The sequence below is a fragment of the Brassica oleracea genome, chromosome C5, assembly GCF_000695525.1.
Source record: "Brassica oleracea var. oleracea cultivar TO1000 chromosome C5, BOL, whole genome shotgun sequence".
Classification (NCBI taxonomy): domain Eukaryota; kingdom Viridiplantae; phylum Streptophyta; class Magnoliopsida; order Brassicales; family Brassicaceae; genus Brassica; species Brassica oleracea.
In genome coordinates, this window is record NC_027752.1 from 28,860,850 (window position 1) to 28,877,717 (window position 16,868).

General features: G+C 37.5%; 4 protein-coding genes across 5 annotated transcripts; 3 read left to right on the forward strand and 1 right to left on the reverse strand.

The window, feature by feature from the left end:
- The first annotated feature begins 2,509 nt into the window (after window positions 1–2,509).
- On the forward strand, window positions 2,510–4,518 carry LOC106294455 (protein ABCI7, chloroplastic). Its single transcript, XM_013730011.1, has 2 exons — window positions 2,510–3,463; window positions 3,788–4,518. The coding sequence occupies exons 1-2, from the start codon at window positions 2,576–2,578 to the stop codon at window positions 4,340–4,342; spliced, it is 1,443 nt and encodes a 480-aa protein (XP_013585465.1). The 5' UTR covers window positions 2,510–2,575; the 3' UTR covers window positions 4,343–4,518.
- A 101-nt stretch (window positions 4,519–4,619) lies between these two features.
- Window positions 4,620–12,025, forward strand: LOC106294454 (putative pre-mRNA-splicing factor ATP-dependent RNA helicase DHX16). Its single transcript, XM_013730010.1, has 28 exons — window positions 4,620–4,736; window positions 4,990–5,091; window positions 5,180–5,310; window positions 5,434–5,631; window positions 5,736–5,804; window positions 5,929–6,015; window positions 6,330–6,363; window positions 6,485–6,539; window positions 6,801–6,860; window positions 6,950–7,021; window positions 7,243–7,306; window positions 7,406–7,488; window positions 7,614–7,681; window positions 7,797–7,851; window positions 7,995–8,052; window positions 8,135–8,203; window positions 8,388–8,456; window positions 8,796–8,885; window positions 9,194–9,280; window positions 9,384–9,499; window positions 9,584–9,650; window positions 9,734–10,774; window positions 10,866–10,928; window positions 11,020–11,143; window positions 11,217–11,317; window positions 11,411–11,473; window positions 11,581–11,653; window positions 11,745–12,025. The coding sequence occupies exons 2-28, from the start codon at window positions 4,995–4,997 to the stop codon at window positions 11,789–11,791; spliced, it is 3,141 nt and encodes a 1,046-aa protein (XP_013585464.1). The 5' UTR covers window positions 4,620–4,736; window positions 4,990–4,994; the 3' UTR covers window positions 11,792–12,025.
- A 2,508-nt stretch (window positions 12,026–14,533) lies between these two features.
- Window positions 14,534–15,522, forward strand: LOC106294456 (glycine cleavage system H protein 3, mitochondrial). The gene is made up of 4 exons (XM_013730012.1): window positions 14,534–14,782; window positions 14,870–14,958; window positions 15,052–15,222; window positions 15,296–15,522. Exons 1-4 carry the CDS (start codon window positions 14,671–14,673, stop codon window positions 15,422–15,424), a joined length of 501 nt encoding a protein of 166 aa, XP_013585466.1. The 5' UTR covers window positions 14,534–14,670; the 3' UTR covers window positions 15,425–15,522.
- Window positions 15,507–16,566, reverse strand: LOC106294458. Of its 2 annotated transcripts, none has more exons than XM_013730014.1 (2): window positions 16,497–16,566; window positions 15,507–15,962 (listed from the first exon to the last, which is right to left on the reverse strand). In XM_013730014.1, exon 2 carries the CDS (start codon window positions 15,933–15,935, stop codon window positions 15,678–15,680), a length of 258 nt encoding a protein of 85 aa, XP_013585468.1. In that variant the 5' UTR covers window positions 15,936–15,962; window positions 16,497–16,566; the 3' UTR covers window positions 15,507–15,677. The 2 variants fall into 2 exon arrangements, with proteins under 2 accessions (XP_013585468.1, XP_013585467.1); XM_013730013.1 differs by having other exon boundaries at window positions 15,507–15,998; window positions 16,497–16,535.
- Between the last annotated feature and the right edge of the window lie 302 nt (window positions 16,567–16,868).

Sequence of the window (16,868 nt, forward strand, 5' to 3'; positions counted from 1 at the left end):
GTAGCGACCGAGCACGCTACGTAGCGACCGAGCACGCTACGTAGCGACCGAGCACGCTACGTAGCGACCGAGCACGCTACGTAGCGACCGAGCACGCTACGTAGCGACCGAGCACGCTACGTAGCGACCGAGCACGCTACGTAGCGACCGAGCACGCTACGTAGCGACCGAGCACGCTACGTAGCGACCGAGCACGCTACGTAGCGACCGAGCACGCTACGTAGCGACCGAGCACGCTACGTAGCGACCGAGCACGCTACGTAGCGACCGAGCACGCTACGTAGCGACCGAGCACGCTACGTAGCGACCGAGCACGCTACGTAGCGACCGAGCACGCTACGTAGCGACCGAGCACGCTACGTAGCGACCGAGCACGCTACGTAGCGACCGAGCACGCTACGTAGCGACCGAGCACGCTACGTAGCGACCGAGCACGCTACGTAGCGACCGAGCACGCTACGTAGCGACCGAGCACGCTACGTAGCGACCAAGCATGCTACGTAGCGACCGAGCTTTGGTGAGAGCTCGGTCGCTACGTAGCGACCAGCTTTTGCGCTGGTTGCTACGCGTCAACCTTGTTTGCGTCTCTCTCCTATTTTTCGTAAATGTGTTTTCTCCGCAAGATTCTTCGTAAAAATAGATCTTTTTCTAAGATTTATTTTTCGTAAAAACGTTCATGCCGATTTTTACGGACTTTCAGAAATTGATTCCGTCGTGACCGATTTTGACCCCAACAATAAGTCTTCTCTTTGTGAAACGCAGTCGTGTTGTAACAATCCTTCACTCTCTTCATCTTCTGTTTTTTGTTTAACACAACAAGATTTCTTGGACAGCAAGGCAAGTCAGATTTGGGAACTATTTGTTGTTGTTGTTGTTGTTGTCTAGGGACATCTTCATCGACACAACTTAGACAAGCATCAGCTAGAGAGTGGAACCACTTTCCGTCGGTAGATTTGTAGCGCATCTCCCGTTTCTTACCATTAAAAGCGTAAGAGAAGACCCAACCAAGAGCTCAGAGATGTTTCTTCACTTTAATAATTAAATAAGACCGTCGAGTTCCATTGTCGATCTTATTTCCTTGTTGTGTAAGTGAAAGCCAGTCTTGGATTGAACCTGGATTCAGTTCTGCTTCTACAAGAACATCCTTGAACACCTCCATTTTTTTTTAATTCGAGTTTCAGTAAGGGTTCTCCGTTTGCTCTTGTTATTATAGTCTCTAGCGTCCTTGGTTTTCAAAAAAGGAAATTTTCTACAAATACCGAATTAAAAAAAAAAAGAAATTCAGCTTTGCTCTCTAATTTTTTCAGTCTGACTGTATTTTTTAATAATTTTCCATGACTTTTACTTTTTTGGTTAAAATAATAGTTTAAGTAGTTTTTATTGTTACTTGATTGGAGAAGTTTTTATTTTACAGTTTAGTTGCAAATTGTTTTTTTTTTTTCAGAAAATTTTGTTTCTCGCGGTTTTGTTTGCGGTAATTAGACCTGGGCATTCGAGGTCCCAATCGGGTTTCGGTTTAGTCCAATCGGGTTTCAGTTTTTCGGGTTTATCAAAATCAGTCCCATTCGGATTATATGAAAATTCGTTTCGGGACCGGTTCGGGTTCTATCGGGTTCGGGTCGGGTTTAGTAAATCTTCAAAGAACCGGTAAAACCCGATGTACTTTCAGATTCGGGTCCTAATCGGTTCTTCGGTTTAAATGTACCTGATTTATATCTACTTTGTAAACAAAAAGTAAGTAAAATCGGTTCTTTGGTTTTAAAATACTTGATTTGTACCTATTTTGTAACCAAAACATAAATAAAATCGGTTCAAAAAAAGAAAGGAACATCAAATGTGATCATTCAAAATCAAGTGAAAGGTAAACATTGTTATTGATCGAAATAAAAGCAAATAAATAAAAGCATAAAACGAAAACCAAGTTCTCATGAAATGAAAAACATTATTCAATGAAAACAAACCCCAAATCTAAAAACTTCAACCTTCAACCGCCACCTTCAACCATCAATCTTCATATAATAGATAATTATTTTAGATGTTCGATATATTTTGAATACATATTAGGAATTGAGATTATGTTTGGTACAAGTTCTTTTTGGAAATTTTGAATATTTCGAGTTCTATCATGTATTCATTTAGGTTCGGGTTTGGTTCGGATTATCCATAACCCGAAATACCATAAAACAAGATCCATTCGGTATTTATGCCGGGTTCGGATCGGTTCGGATTCATTTTTATCGGATCGGGTTCGGTTCGGGTTTCCGGGTTCGGTTTATCTGGCCAGCCCTAGCGGTAATATCCAAGAATTCTGCCCTTTTTTTTCATCTGGATTATTGTAAACTATACAATCCAATTTCAATAATTATGTACACTGACAAAAAGGTGAAAAAGTCCCTCGAGTTCAGAAAAGGAAATAATATGAAACAAAACGAGAAATGGGCCGGTAAAACTTCAAACGGGTCTATAAAATAAGCCCAAATTAAACAATGATTGAAAAAATAGACACGAAACGAACAAAGAGAAACCATTCGTGAAGAAAAAGTGGTTGGATCGCTGCAAAAAGAGAGAAGAAGAGATGGCGACTGCTACCGTTCTCAGCCGCTTGTCACTGATACCGAACCTGTCCTCTATACCAAAATCGTTTTCAAACAAAAGAACAACTCCTACCGCTGTTTCTGTCCGAGCACAAGCCTCTTTCTCCGACCCATTCGTACTTCAGTTGGCTGAATCTCTCGAAGACTCTCTCTCACCTTCTCCTTCTTCTTCTTCTTCTTCTTCTTCTTTACCTCTCCAGAGAATCCGAGACTCTTCCGCTGAGTCCCTCTTATCTACTCCATGGCCATCCCGAAGAGACGAGCCTTTCCGATTCACCGACACATCCTTCATCCGTTACTCCCAAATCGAACCAGTCTCGACCCAGCAACGTAACTCGGAGATTCTAGACAATCTGACGGAAACCCACTTCCCAAACGCTGTGATTATCGACGGGTTCGTGTCCAATTTGACGATTGGCCCATCGGATTTGCCTGATGGGGTTTACTTCGGGAGCTTTTCGGGTCTACCGGACGAGCTCGTGAACCGGGTTTCCGAATTCATCGGAGATTTCGATTCCGGTGATCTGTTCTGGTCGATTAACGGCATGGGAGCCCCGGATTTGACTGTGATTTACGTTCCGGCTGGATGTAAAGTGGAGAATTCGATTCATCTGAGGTACTTTTCTGGTCAAACCGGTGACCGGGAATCGAAAAGGTTACCGGTATCGAATCCTAGGGTTTTTGTGCTGGTAGAGGAAGGAGGAGAGGTTGGTGTAGTTGAAGAGTTTGTGAGTAAAGACGAACAAGGGTTTTATTGGACCAATCCTGTTTTGGAAGTTGTTGTCTTGAAGAATGCCAAGGTTAAGCATTCTTACTTGCAGAAAGAGTCTACGGCTGCTGCTCATATCAAGTGGACTTTCGTCCGACAGGTTCTCTTCTTGTCTCTTTGGTGACAAACCAGCTTAGTTTCATTTGGTGATTTCAGTGGTATCTTTGCTCACCTTCTTGTTGCTGCTGGGTGAGAAAAGTAGCAATCTTTATGATTGAATTCATGCAGAGGATGAACAGTTTAGTTTAGTTTTAGCCTCTCATGCGAGTTTTGTTTCTCTCTTTCTTCTTTTACTTGGTAAAAAGTTTAGAGCTTAGTTAAAGTTTTTGGATGTTTGGGTATGGCTTTGAGTTCAAAACCCGAATGTTTTTATGCTGCATTGTTCAGGAGAGTGAATATTTCCATGTGGTTGATCTTTTCGTAGGAGGCAGAGAGTGAATATGAGCTTGTAGAAGTGAGTACCGGCGGGAGATTAGGGAGGCACAATGTTCATGTGCAGCAGCTTGGACCCGATACGCTCACGGAGTTAACAACGTTTCATATGTGTGTCAACGAGCAGACACTTGATCTCCATAGCAGAATTGTCTTAGACCATCCTCGAGGCTCTTCCCGACAGCTCCACAAGTGCATTGTTGCTCACTCCTCTGGCCAAGCTGTGTTTGATGGCAATGTCCGAGTTAACAAGTATGCTCAACAGACAGACGCGGGACAACTAACAAGAAGCCTTCTTTTGAAACCTCGAGCCACCGTGAACATAAAACCGAACCTTCAGATCATTGCAGACGATGTCAAGTGCTCACACGGAGCTGCCATCAGCGATCTTGAAGAAGACCAGCTCTTCTATTTCCAAGCTCGTGGGATCGACTTGGAGACTGCAAGAAGAGCTCTCATTTCCTCTTTTGGATCAGAGGTGATCGAGAAGTTTCCAAATCGGGAAATACGCGACGAAGCTAGGAATCACGTCAAGTCCTTGCTCTGAAAGACTGAAACGATCACCTCAAACCTATCGCGTGGTATTCACGCGTTATTCCTGCGATTCATATATGTGTTCATTACTATGTGAGGCCCATCTTTTTCGGTTTTGGCCCATTCAAGAGAAAACAACATACAGTTGGCGTCTATGTGAATTTAACAGCGTGCAGTGTTTTTTTTCAATATCGTAACATTACAATTTACAACCCTTAAAAACTGCATAAATAAACGATATTTGAGATTTAGGTAAAAACCACACGCTTTTTATTTAAAATCTGATAAAAACAACAAACACTTTGATATTTATGCCGCCTCCGTTTCCTCCATCTCTATAGCCTCCATCGTCTGACCGTATAATCACTTCAACAGATTCCGTCGTGTAATCTCGCGCCTATATCAAGGTACCATGCTTTATTTTTATTTTTTTGAATATATGTACCATGCTTTATATCTCTGTAAGCTTCGGTTTCTAACCTGGACGTTAGTTACGGAAATCTAGGGTTTGTAACTTATCACGCTAGCTCGATCGTTAGGATGAATCTTTGTTCTTATAAATCTAGAGATTGCTGTATCCGGTTGATTGATAAATTCAAGCTGAATAAATAAACTAAGATGTGGATTTTTTGATGTGAGTTTTGTTATGACCCAATGCAGTGAGAATGGCGAGCAATGATTTGAAGACATGGGTTTCGGATAAGCTGATGGTGCTACTTGGCTATTCTCAAATAACTCTTGTTAACTATGTCATTGTAAAGGGTAAATTTGATGCTTCCAGTTTATGGAGCTTATGAAGCACTTTTTTTTTTTGCTGCTATCTGATAATTTACAATTGGGGTTGTTGCAGCTAAACAATCAAAATCACCAGCTGAACTTGTTGGAGTGTTGATGGATAACGGATTTGCTTCTTCTGGTGATACTCGTTCCTTTGCGGAAGAGATTTTTGCTAGAGTTCCTCATCAAACTGCTTCTGTGAATGTGAGTTTTCTTTGAAGTAAAATGCGGTTTACTTTTTTTTTTTTCTGAGAGAAGTATGTATGGATGTAAGCAAAGGCAGTTTTGGTTGGTTTTCTTGATTTTTTTTATCTGCTCCTCTGTCAGCTTTACCAACAACGGGAAGCAGAGGCAGCAATGCTAGTGAGGAAGCAACAAACATATGCTCTTATAGATGATGACGATGATGATGAAGACGAAGTGGTTAAGGAGAAAAAACCTTCAGCTTCTGAATCTAAAAAGTCAGATAAGGGCAAGAAAAGGTTTAGAAAGAAAAGTGGGCAGTCAGATGACAGTGATGAAGAGGTGTAGTTTCTTTTCCCCATTGCCAAATTCCAGCCTTTTTTTCTTTCTTCATGGTAAGATTTAGCCTGGCGTCTCGTCTGATAAAGCTGTTAACAACATTGTAGGTGCCTGTTAGAGAGGACAGTAGACACGTTCGAAGAAAGGTTTCTGAAGATGAGGATGATGGTTCTGAGGTATATCTGATAATCCCCGTAGCCTTTTGCTTTAGAAAGGGAGTAACTAGGATATTTACTATAGATAGGAGTCGATAACACCTGTGCTAATATAGTTTACTTTGTTCTTGTACACTTGGCACAGTCAGAAGAGGAAAGAGTGCGTGACCAAAAGGAGAAAGAAGAACTCGAGCAGCATATAAGAGATCGTGATACTGCACGGACACGAAAGGTATGCCTCAAAATTGCATTCTTGGTATGATTTCTGTTTTCTGCTCCGAATAGGTCATGTAGTTGTAGCCGGCCAGGGACTAAGTGTTGTCGACAACTGTGTGCGAGTTCTTAATGAATGAGATTTCTTGTGATTCATAACAGGCAAATCTAGATTCATTTAAGGAAAATGAATTAAGCTATAAAATACACATTCATATGTTATATTATATCCCTGATAGAATGAGAAACATGTAGTTAGCATAGCTCACTTATCGGTGTACTCTGTTGATGTGAAATTCAGTGTCATGTTCTTTTCATTTGTTTAATGATCAGCTAACGGAGCAAAAGTTGTCAAAAAAAGAGCAAGGTACACTCTGTTATAATTTGTGCATTAACCTACATTTATATTTTTATTTTGCATTGCAATCTAGGCATAAGTCTTTTCAACTGACACTGTGTCTCATGTTGGATTTTTTATTTGAAAACAGAGGAGGCTCTTCGAAGAGCGAACGCTTTGGAGGAGGATGATTTAAACTCTTTAAGGTAATGAAACTTTTCTTTCTTATATGTGTTTTTATGATTGTTTTTTGACAAAGATAGAAGGTAATGAAGTATAGTTTCCAAGCTTAACCTGTGTCTCGTATGTTTAATCCTGCCACTATTAGTTACCAATTCTTGACTCTATCAACCATTAGCGTGTAATAACCATTGAAGTGTTTTCTGATGATACTGATAGAAATGATCTCTTTGAAGGCTATTTCGTGCTGTCCTTGCTATTGATATCATTTGTTGGTTCTAATGCAGGAAAGTTTCAAGACAAGAATATTTGAGGAAGAGGGAACAGAAGAAACTGGAAGAACTAAGGTACATAACATGTAAATGTTTGCATCTTTTTGTTCTTAGTATTGCGATCTTCCCGTTAATTGGTTTCTACTTTTCCTCCTTCTCCATAGGGATGAGATAGAAGATGAACAATATCTTTTCGCAGATGAAAAGCTCACAGAAACAGAGCTTCGTGAGTATAGGTAACTGCTACATCTTTCTTGCATCAGTGTTGTTGTTACCATTGCCAAAATCTGTCTGATGCAATGCGCTTGTTTTGACGAGGAAAATTGAAATTTCAGTTATGTGATTTATTCTTTTTTTTTTCTTGCAATTCTAAAAGCTATATGGTGGCATTCATATGTCACAAGGTATGTTTAGTTTTGGTTAGTTGAGCTTCGGTTGATATGTTTCTCTTTTATAGATACAAGAGAGAGCTTTATGATCTGGTGAAGAAAAGAACACAAGATGAAGATAACGTAGAGGAGGTAATGTTTGCATCTTGCTGGACTCTTCTTCCTCCTGGTTTTGTAAAATTTCTGTATATCTAACCCATACTCTTCTTACTCCTCCTTCTCGGAGTTCAGTATAGAATTCCAGATGCTTATGATGATCAAGAGGGGGGTGTTGATCAGGAGAAGAGATTTGCTGTTGCTGTGCAACGATACAAGTGAGTTGACAAAGAGCGCTTTGCTAGAGATAGAACACATTCTAATCTGCATGCGCTTGCCATATCTAACTTTAGTATTTTTCAAAACCCTTTTGAGCATTCTTAATCATCTTTTTTTTGTTTAGGGACCTGGATTCAAGGGAGAAGATGGATCCATTTGCAGAGCAAGAAGCTTGGGAGGACCATCAGATTGGTAATTCTGTTTTAAGTTTTAACTATATTTCAGTTGACCAGTCTTGTCTTTGCTGCCCACTGATTTAAGTGACACTGTTCTTTCTTATGCTGATTTAAATGTTATTTTTATGCAGGAAAAGCAAGACTAAAATTTGGCTCAAAGAACAAAAAAGCCTCAGACGATTATCAGTAAGACCTGTTACATATTTGTTGTTTTATTCTTACTCTGCTACGTTGTGGTTTGTTTGTTTCCTTTGAGGATACTCGTCGTTAGCTTTCTAATCATGGATTATTCCCATGATCTGTGGATTCTAAGTGTTTGCTTTTTGTAGGTTTGTGTTCGAGGACCAAATAAATTTTATAAAGGAATCTGTGATGGCTGGTGAAAATGTATTACCAATGAATATCTGTTAAACCTGATGAGACCTGGCATATGGGGACTTGTAGCTGACTTTTTGTTTTTGCCATGCAGTATGAAGATGGTATGCATCCTAAAGAGGCTCAAGATGCGGCTGAAAAAACAGCTTTAGAAGAACTTCAGGTGCTATACTTTTCTGTTTTTTCTTCTGATTGACTCTGTTTTCTCAAACTCAACCAACCAAATCTTCTTTTTAAGATGCAGTTCGGATAAGTTCAGATTGCTTGTTATCTTTGAATTAATATCCGTAGCAAAAAAAAAAAAAATTATCCTGACATGTTCTTGCATCTGTTTATTTGCGATTCAGGAGGTCAGAAAAAGCCTGCCAATTTACGGGTATCGTGAGCAGTTGCTTCAGGCCGTGGAAGAGCATCAGGTGATTCTAGCTCTCATGTCTTTGCCGTTGGTTTACATACTGCGACACTAGATTTTAAATGTAACATGTTTACAGTTTTTAAGACATCTAATAACAGTTTTTACGAGAAGCTCATTTTAACAGTCCCTATCGAAAGTGAAACAAGATCAATAGAGAACAAAACACTTATAAACTATAGCAAGCATCAAATTTCAGTGTCGTGTACAACGGAAAATGTGGATTGAAATTTTTGTTGTAAAATTGTGCATAACTTTTTTTAATATTTTGTTTTGTTATGGTTTCCTCTGCTACATGTAACTGAAATTTGAAACCTTCTTTCAACCTCTGTAAATTTTTTAGGTTCTTGTCATTGTGGGAGACACTGGTTCAGGAAAGACAACACAAATACCACAATATCTCCACGAAGCTGGTTACACAAAGCGAGGAAAGGTACAAACCTACTCCTTACCCGTAATTGTAGCATATAGTTAAACACTCATAGTTCCTTCAAAATGAACTGTTAATGTAAAATTCGTTAATAAAATAGCCTGTTAGTCCTTAGTTGACAGCTGTTAGCTTGTTGAGAATGAACTTACTTTGAAGTTGTTCGTTCCTTATAAAAGATCTAGTTTTGTTTATGAAGAAAGAGTAAGCCTTGTTTATGACCTTGTGGTTGAGTAGGTTCAAAAGTATAGAGCGGCTGGCAAAGTAGAACTTTCTCAAGTAAAGAACCATAATGATTTGCTATTATGTTTCAGGTTGGTTGTACACAGCCCCGAAGAGTTGCAGCTATGAGTGTTGCTGCCCGTGTGGCTCAAGAGATGGGTGTCAAACTTGGACATGAGGTATGCTTGCTTTTTCCCCCTTTGGCTGCCTGCTTGTAAGTTGATCGTTACACAACTGTCGGTTCAATCTTTGAATCTAAAATGTGGTTGGTGCTTGTCACAGGTTGGCTATTCCATTCGATTTGAGGATTGTACTTCAGATAAAACTGTTCTGAAGTATATGACTGATGGAATGCTTTTGCGTGAGCTGCTTGGGGAACCAGATCTGGCCAGCTACAGGTAATGGGCATTCTTTCTTTCACAATTCTAAAAATTACTTTTGAAAAATAAACGTTTTTGCTTACTGATTGCAAAACCTTTCAGTGTCGTTATTGTAGACGAGGCGCACGAAAGAACCTTGTCAACCGATATACTGTTTGGATTAGTTAAGGCAAGTGGATCTTCTTGCTTATGCAATCATGGTTAGATAGCTCCTTGAATAAATTCTGATTGGGCTATTCCTTTATGTGATAGGATATAGCGCGGTTTCGACCAGATTTGAAGTTGTTGATATCTAGTGCAACAATGGATGCCGAAAAGTTTTCTGATTATTTTGATACAGCGCCGATTTTTAGTTTCCCAGGGAGAAGGTATCCAGTTGAAATTAACTTTACAAGTGCACCTGAAGCTGATTACATGGACGCAGCAATAGTTACTGTGCTTACTATCCATGTGAGGGAGCCGCTTGGAGATATATTGGTCTTCTTAACTGGTCAAGAGGAAATTGAAACCGCAGAAGAAATCTTGAAGCAAAGGATAAGAGGTTTGGGTACAAAGATCCGTGAATTAATCATATGCCCGATTTACGCAAACCTTCCAAGCGAACTCCAAGCAAAGATATTTGAGCCAACTCCAGAAGGGGCACGTAAAGTAGTCCTAGCGACAAACATTGCTGAAACATCATTGACGATTGATGGTATAAAGTATGTTGTTGATCCTGGATTTAGCAAGATGAAATCATATAACCCGAGAACAGGGATGGAGTCTTTGCTGATTACTCCTATCTCCAAGGCTTCAGCAACTCAACGTGCTGGACGAGCTGGAAGAACAAGCGCAGGGAAGTGTTACCGTCTGTACACAGCGTTTAATTACAACAACGACTTGGAGGAAAACACGGTGCCAGAAGTACAGAGGACGAATCTTGCAAGTGTGGTACTTGCTTTAAAGAGTCTTGGAATTCATGATCTCATAAACTTTGATTTCATGGACCCTCCACCTGCTGAAGCACTTGTGAAGGCTTTAGAACTTCTCTTCGCTCTAGGTGCTCTAAATAAGCTCGGTGAATTGACTAAAGCCGGTAGAAGGATGGCAGAGTTTCCCCTTGATCCGATGTTATCGAAGATGATTGTTGTTTCGGACAAGTACAAGTGCTCAGATGAGATAATATCAATTGCTGCTATGTTGTCCGTTGGAGGGTCTATCTTCTACCGTCCCAAGGACAAACAGGTTCACGCTGACAATGCACGAATGAATTTTCACACTGGAAATATCGGTGATCATATTGCTTTGCTAAAGGTTCTGAACCTTCTCTTTCTCTCCTCTTTTCCTTCCTTCCTTCCTTCCATTATCTTTGTATGTTTATCGTTTTTGTTGTTGCTTTGTGAAGGTTTACAGCTCATGGAAGGAAACAAACTACTCCACACAGTGGTGCTATGAGAACTACATTCAGGTACCGTGCTGTCTCTCTATGATTATCATTGCATCGGATTACATGTGAATCCGTTTGAAATCTGTTTTGGGTTGCATGCATATATGTTCAGGTACGGAGCATGAAAAGAGCCAGAGATATCCGTGACCAGTTGGAAGGACTTCTCGAGAGAGTGGAAATAGAAATCAGCTCAAACATGAACGAATTGGATTCAGTTAGAAAGTCCATTGTAGCTGGTACTCTCACTTTCGTTTTTGTTGATTTTGAAATGTATTGTAATATACCTCTGCTAATGATCTCCTTGATCAGGCTTTTTCCCGCACACTGCGAAGCTGCAGAAGAATGGATCATATCGAACTGTGAAGCATCCCCAGACAGTGCACATACATCCCAATTCAGGCTTATCTCAGGTCAATTAATTCTCACTATATTTGAACCAAAAAAATATATGAGTACTGCTAGAATCTTGAATATTGATGAATTCTTCTCAATGCTTATTGTAGGTGTTGCCAAGATGGGTTGTATATCATGAACTAGTGCTCACCTCCAAGGAATATATGCGACAGGTAATTCTTATGTTTCATGATTGATAGGTTTAATCATATAATTGGATCTTTGTTTTGAATTGTTTCGGTTTCATTTGTTTGTATAATTAATACTCCCAAAATTGCAGGTAACGGAGTTGAAACCAGAGTGGTTGATTGAGTTAGCTCCTCACTACTACCAGCGCAAGGACGTTGAAGATGGTAAAAACCTTTTTATATTTCTCTGTAGTTGTTTGTAGAATTGAATCTTTCGATCTCTAACGACAAAACCCATGTTAAAATAAAATTTCAGATGCATCAAAGAAAATGCCCAAAGGAGCTGGTAAAGCTGCGATCTAAGAAGTCAAAGACTGGAAACAGATGTGGGTGTATAGAAAACTTTGGCAGATTGCTAGAAGAGCTTTCTTTACCACTACATTTAACTTCTTTTTGAATAATAACAATGTTTATGAATAGTCCAAATCAGTGACCACTTTCTTCACTAACTTTTTCTTGGCATCTCAAAACACGTGATACAATTCTCTACCTAATTTATCATATAAAGCAAACACTGGTCACTGGTCATCTACACTATTTTGCAGTTCATCGGGCTCTCTTTTTCATTCCCTATTTGCTGCTACTATACGAGTCTTATTTGCACTGACGCATAGAGGTATATTAAGATTCAGGAAATGCGTCGACGCATCACCTGATATGAAAAATCTGGGTCTTCTCTTTGAATCCCAATACTGGTATGGATAAGTAGTAATAGAGATGTCACACGGGCCAGCTTTGTCCACGTATCCCCTCTACTGAGGCCTCAAATCTTACAGTGCGGCTGGCCCGCCACTTGTTGGGGTCACTAAGACATAGGTATGATCGATTATATTCTTCAGACCCGATATATCTGATCTATTAAAACAGGAGTATAAAATTAGATTATCCCTTAATTTTTCAATTTATTTACGCTTTCATACCACTGATGTATTAGTTGAAGCTATATTTATGGATTCTTTGTTTAAATGGATTATTAATTGATTTATCCGAAATTAAATTTATACTTGCCAAACAAAAACAATCCAGATCACCCTTATATATATTTTTTCTTTTATAGTTATTCCATTGCTTAACAATCAATTATCTCTGTCATTTCTATAAAAAAAAAATTCACTGTATATAACAAAATTCAAAAGATCAACGTTCATACTTATATATTAGGTTTTCGTTAACTTCGTACCAACCAGACATATCCATGTCTCACATTTAATAATAAACAACTTAACAATTGCTATATAAAATACTTCCTTCATACTTTGACTATTTGTATACACCTTAATTATCATGATAAACAATGATTTTCACTAATCATCCAATGTCATACCTTACGGTCAATCAACGAAATATTTGAAATTATAATTTATACAATTCTTAAAAATATACATCTTCTTAGACCCTCATCCTCACATTTTGCAAACAAAAGTTTCACACGATAGCTACTTGCAATCAATATTAGTATGATTTAATGAATATCAATATACAATCCTCATCTTTTAATAATATAGATTTCCAAATATAATAAAAAAATATCTTTCAAAATAAACAACTACTATTTTAAAAAGCTGCTTTAAATTCTCATCTTTTTCCACATCGGTACATATCATGTAACTAACAGATTTGGAATCCAAAATATACGTAAACCAAATCTTTTAAATCCAGCAATATTACTTATTATTTTTGGTATTTATATTAGTTATTTCAACAATATATAAAATTGGTCAGCATAATATTTTTGGCCCTTTAACTTGGGGGTCAATCATCATTTATATCGATTATTTAATATACCCAAATCTAACCATAATTGACTCATAGATTTCGAAAAATAATTATGCTAACCAATTTTTATATATTGTTGAAATAACAAATATAAATATTTATTATTTATATTGATTATATTTTTTCTTAAAATTAAGACCATATCTAATTGGAAACTATTTAAATATAATTAATACTTTCAGTTTTTTTAAGCAAATCTTAATCCACATTTTTATATCTTACAATAGAAGTTGCATAAATAAAATATTCTTCAAAAAAATTATTTTGAGTCATATATCAATTTTGTAAACCATACTAACTCATACCTCTCTCTTTCTTCATATTTTAATTTCAAAAATTTGTTTTCTATATATCTTATGTAAATACATAACTCTCTTTATTTATATTTTTTAATTTATTTATTTGATACTAAATATCGGTAATACAACAGACTGTAAACACACACACTAAAATTACTCAATGTTATACGACTAACTATTGAAAATTCATCATTTATTATAAACTAAAAAATAAAATATATATATATATACCCGCACAGTTGCGCGGATGAAGGTTTAGTATTATATTAAATAGCCTACTAAGTTCCAGTAATAGTAAAATAGATAGGGGCGCATACGATTCATCGAATATTTAGGTTTTGAAAATATTTATTGATTCAATTCGTTTCATCCGAATAAATTATCTAATTTAATTTGTTCCATAGTTACATGTATATCTTGAAAATTTATATTTTCGATCAAATATCTGATTCAAATTGTGCAAATAAAATAAAAATAAATAAATAAAGAAAAAATAATCGAAAATAATATAAAATAATAATAGCTTTTGTTCAAAATAATATTTTATAAAAATAACAGTTATTTACCTTTTCAAACTTTGATAGCTAAATTAATCAATTTAATAAATAAAAATATTATAAAACCTATATAGCATATAATAATTATATAATATAGGTATATAATGGATAAGATCGAATCAACTATTCATTTCTAAAAAATTAGTATTTTTAGTTTTATTTATTTCTAATGCATATTGCATATTTTTATTTGTTTTGCTTCGTAAAGATATCGACTTTTCGATTCAGCTTAAACAAATAACAAATTAAATAAAAAATTACAGATATTTTGCTGTCCCTAGCAATAGACACCCAAACTTTTTTTTTTTTCATTTTAACACATTTCCCCTACACAATGACTAATTTCAAATCCTTCTTACTCGCAGAGAAGGTTTGAGTCGCACTTTTTCTTGTCAACGTTTGAGTTACACTTTTATCCACGCCAACATTAAGATGAGGCTTTCGTTTTCTGCCATACGTCCTAAAGATAGCATACAAAAGTTAATAAAAATCCACTAAGAGAGCTCTCTCTTTACCATTTTCCCACTTTCCTTTGAGAAAACAGAGCAAAATGGCACTGAGAATGTGGGCTTCCTCTACAGCAAACGCTCTTAAGCTCTCTTCTTCTACCTCCAAATCTCATCTCCTTCCTGCTTTCTCCATCTCCAGATGCTTCTCCTCAGGTAAGCTAAAACTATTATCATTTTTACACCACTTGTGTGTTGCATTGCTCTGTCTGAAAATTATTGGTGGTTGTTTTGGGTTTCAAGTGTTGGAAGGACTCAAGTATGCAAATTCACACGAGTGGGTGAAACATGATGGCTCAGTGGCTACCATTGGCATCACTGACCATGCCCAGGTAACAAAAACATAGCTTATCAGAACTAGTATAGATCAGTTTTATCAGTACTTGCCTGAAAAAAGAGAAACTACATATGTTGATGTTGCGCAGGACCATTTAGGAGAAGTTGTGTTTGTGGAACTGCCAGAAGAGAAAAGCTCAGTGAGCAAAGAAAAGAACTTTGGAGCTGTGGAGAGTGTGAAGGCCACAAGTGAGATTCTATCTCCAATCTCTGGTGAAGTCATTGAGGTTAACACAAAGCTAACCGATTCACCTGGTTTGGTAAGTTTTTTTTTTCAATTTGCAGTTAACTAAGTGTGGCGCGTACCAAAACTGATATGTTTGAGTTGCGTAGATCAACTCAAGCCCCTATGAAGATGGTTGGATGATAAAGGTGAAACCAAGCAACCCTGCAGAGTTGGAAACCTTGATGGGTCCAAAGGAATACACCAAGTTCTGCGAAGAGGAAGATGCTGCTCACTAGAGGGTTTCACCTGTCTATGTTTCGTACCCTATCTCTCTCAGCTTTGTATCTCTGTAATACTAATTTGGTTGAAAGATGATCATTCAAATAAGACTCAAGAGAGAGCTTTTAACTTTAAACAACACAAATAAGAAAAACTTTCATACAGTTCATGAAAGAAAACGTTAAGATATCACAATGGTCTACCTTTTAGACCAAACCAAAGTTGTACGCATGGAAAAGGAACAGACTTTGATCTGTACAGTTACTTATATCAGACACCGTTGGGCAAGGTCGGAGAAACATCAGGTGAGGGGGACGGTGACTCGTCGTAGGAGATGGAGATCAGCTCAGATCTGAGCTTTTCCGCGACTTCAGAGTTCGTTTTGGTGACTCCATTTGTGGTACTGACGACAGGTTTCACATCTGAGGGCGTTAGAGAGTCTTCAACCTCCTCTGGTGAAGTGTAGGAGATAGCAATGAGAGACTCACGAGCTTGTTCTTGAGAGATATCGTTACTGGGTTGTTCCATCAAACAATTAAATGCCTTTACAAGCTTCTGCATCGATGAACAAAACCCATCTTACATTTGTGTCTATATGAAAACACATGTCAATGTTACATAAACACAATTTCCATTACATGACAATTCAAAACGATTCCAAATCACAATGGTTCCCCAACAAAAAACATAATGACCATGTCAAAAAAAAAAACCATAATGACCAATTAAAATGAAGGAATTACATAAAATCTTAGAACAGAACACATGTTCAAATGTTAACAACCCAGAAACAACACCCTGAAACTCCGTTGACCAAGTCAAAATTAAACCCTCAATATAGCCCAATTCTAATTCATTTTCGCTTTTTTTGTTCCTTGCGATTTTCTCGAGAAATAGGATCAAAACATATTAAACTTAACTAATTATCCAATTCAGTAACCAAATCACAATCAAATCGCGTTTTTTTCTGCCTCTGACCAAATTTGTTCTTTTTTCTCTCAAATTTTCCGCAGCAAAAGATAAATTAAAGAAAAAATGTGAGAAAAAAAAGAATCGATGAAGCGGAGGGAGAAGCGGAGGAGGACGCACCTCGTTGATTCGGACGGCAATTGCAAACGGAAAGTTCAGAGACAAAAGGTTGGATAATTGCGTTTGATTTTTATTTATTGGCCAAAAACGATTATAATATTCTTTGCCAGCTCATTTACACGTCAACAAACTATAGTTTACCATCGCTCTTTTATTAATTACTAGAGGTATTCCGGCGCGTACACCGGGTTCAAAAGTTTTTTTTTTAATTCAATTAGTTTCATTTTTCATCTCTAAGTTGTTAGTCCAATTGAGTTTGAATTATTAGGTCTTGCCAATTAAGAATTAAGGGCTTTGAACTAATAATCGATTTTATGATACATGTTAGCAGATGTCATGTCATGTCAGAATTATAGGGTTTTAACGACCACC

What these genes read in the sequence shown, in the direction of transcription:
- LOC106294458 (XM_013730013.1), bottom strand. Translation starts at nt 15,968, where the DNA reads ATGCAGAAGCTTGTAAAGGCATTTAATTGTTTGATGGAACAACCCAGT.
- LOC106294454 (XM_013730010.1), top strand. Translation starts at nt 4,995, where the DNA reads ATGGCGAGCAATGATTTGAAGACATGGGTTTCGGATAAGCTGATGGTG. An exon ending in GTTGCTGTGCAACGATACAA is followed by an intron (nt 7,489 to 7,613) that starts GTGAGTTGACAA and finishes TTTTTTGTTTAG; the next exon opens with GGACCTGGATTCAAGGGAGA. An exon ending in CAGCTTTAGAAGAACTTCAG is followed by an intron (nt 8,204 to 8,387) that starts GTGCTATACTTT and finishes TTTGCGATTCAG; the next exon opens with GAGGTCAGAAAAAGCCTGCC.
- LOC106294455 (XM_013730011.1), top strand. Translation starts at nt 2,576, where the DNA reads ATGGCGACTGCTACCGTTCTCAGCCGCTTGTCACTGATACCGAACCTG. An exon ending in AGTGGACTTTCGTCCGACAG is followed by an intron (nt 3,464 to 3,787) that starts GTTCTCTTCTTG and finishes ATCTTTTCGTAG; the next exon opens with GAGGCAGAGAGTGAATATGA.
- LOC106294456 (XM_013730012.1), top strand. Translation starts at nt 14,671, where the DNA reads ATGGCACTGAGAATGTGGGCTTCCTCTACAGCAAACGCTCTTAAGCTC. An exon ending in GCATCACTGACCATGCCCAG is followed by an intron (nt 14,959 to 15,051) that starts GTAACAAAAACA and finishes GATGTTGCGCAG; the next exon opens with GACCATTTAGGAGAAGTTGT. An exon ending in TAACCGATTCACCTGGTTTG is followed by an intron (nt 15,223 to 15,295) that starts GTAAGTTTTTTT and finishes TGAGTTGCGTAG; the next exon opens with ATCAACTCAAGCCCCTATGA.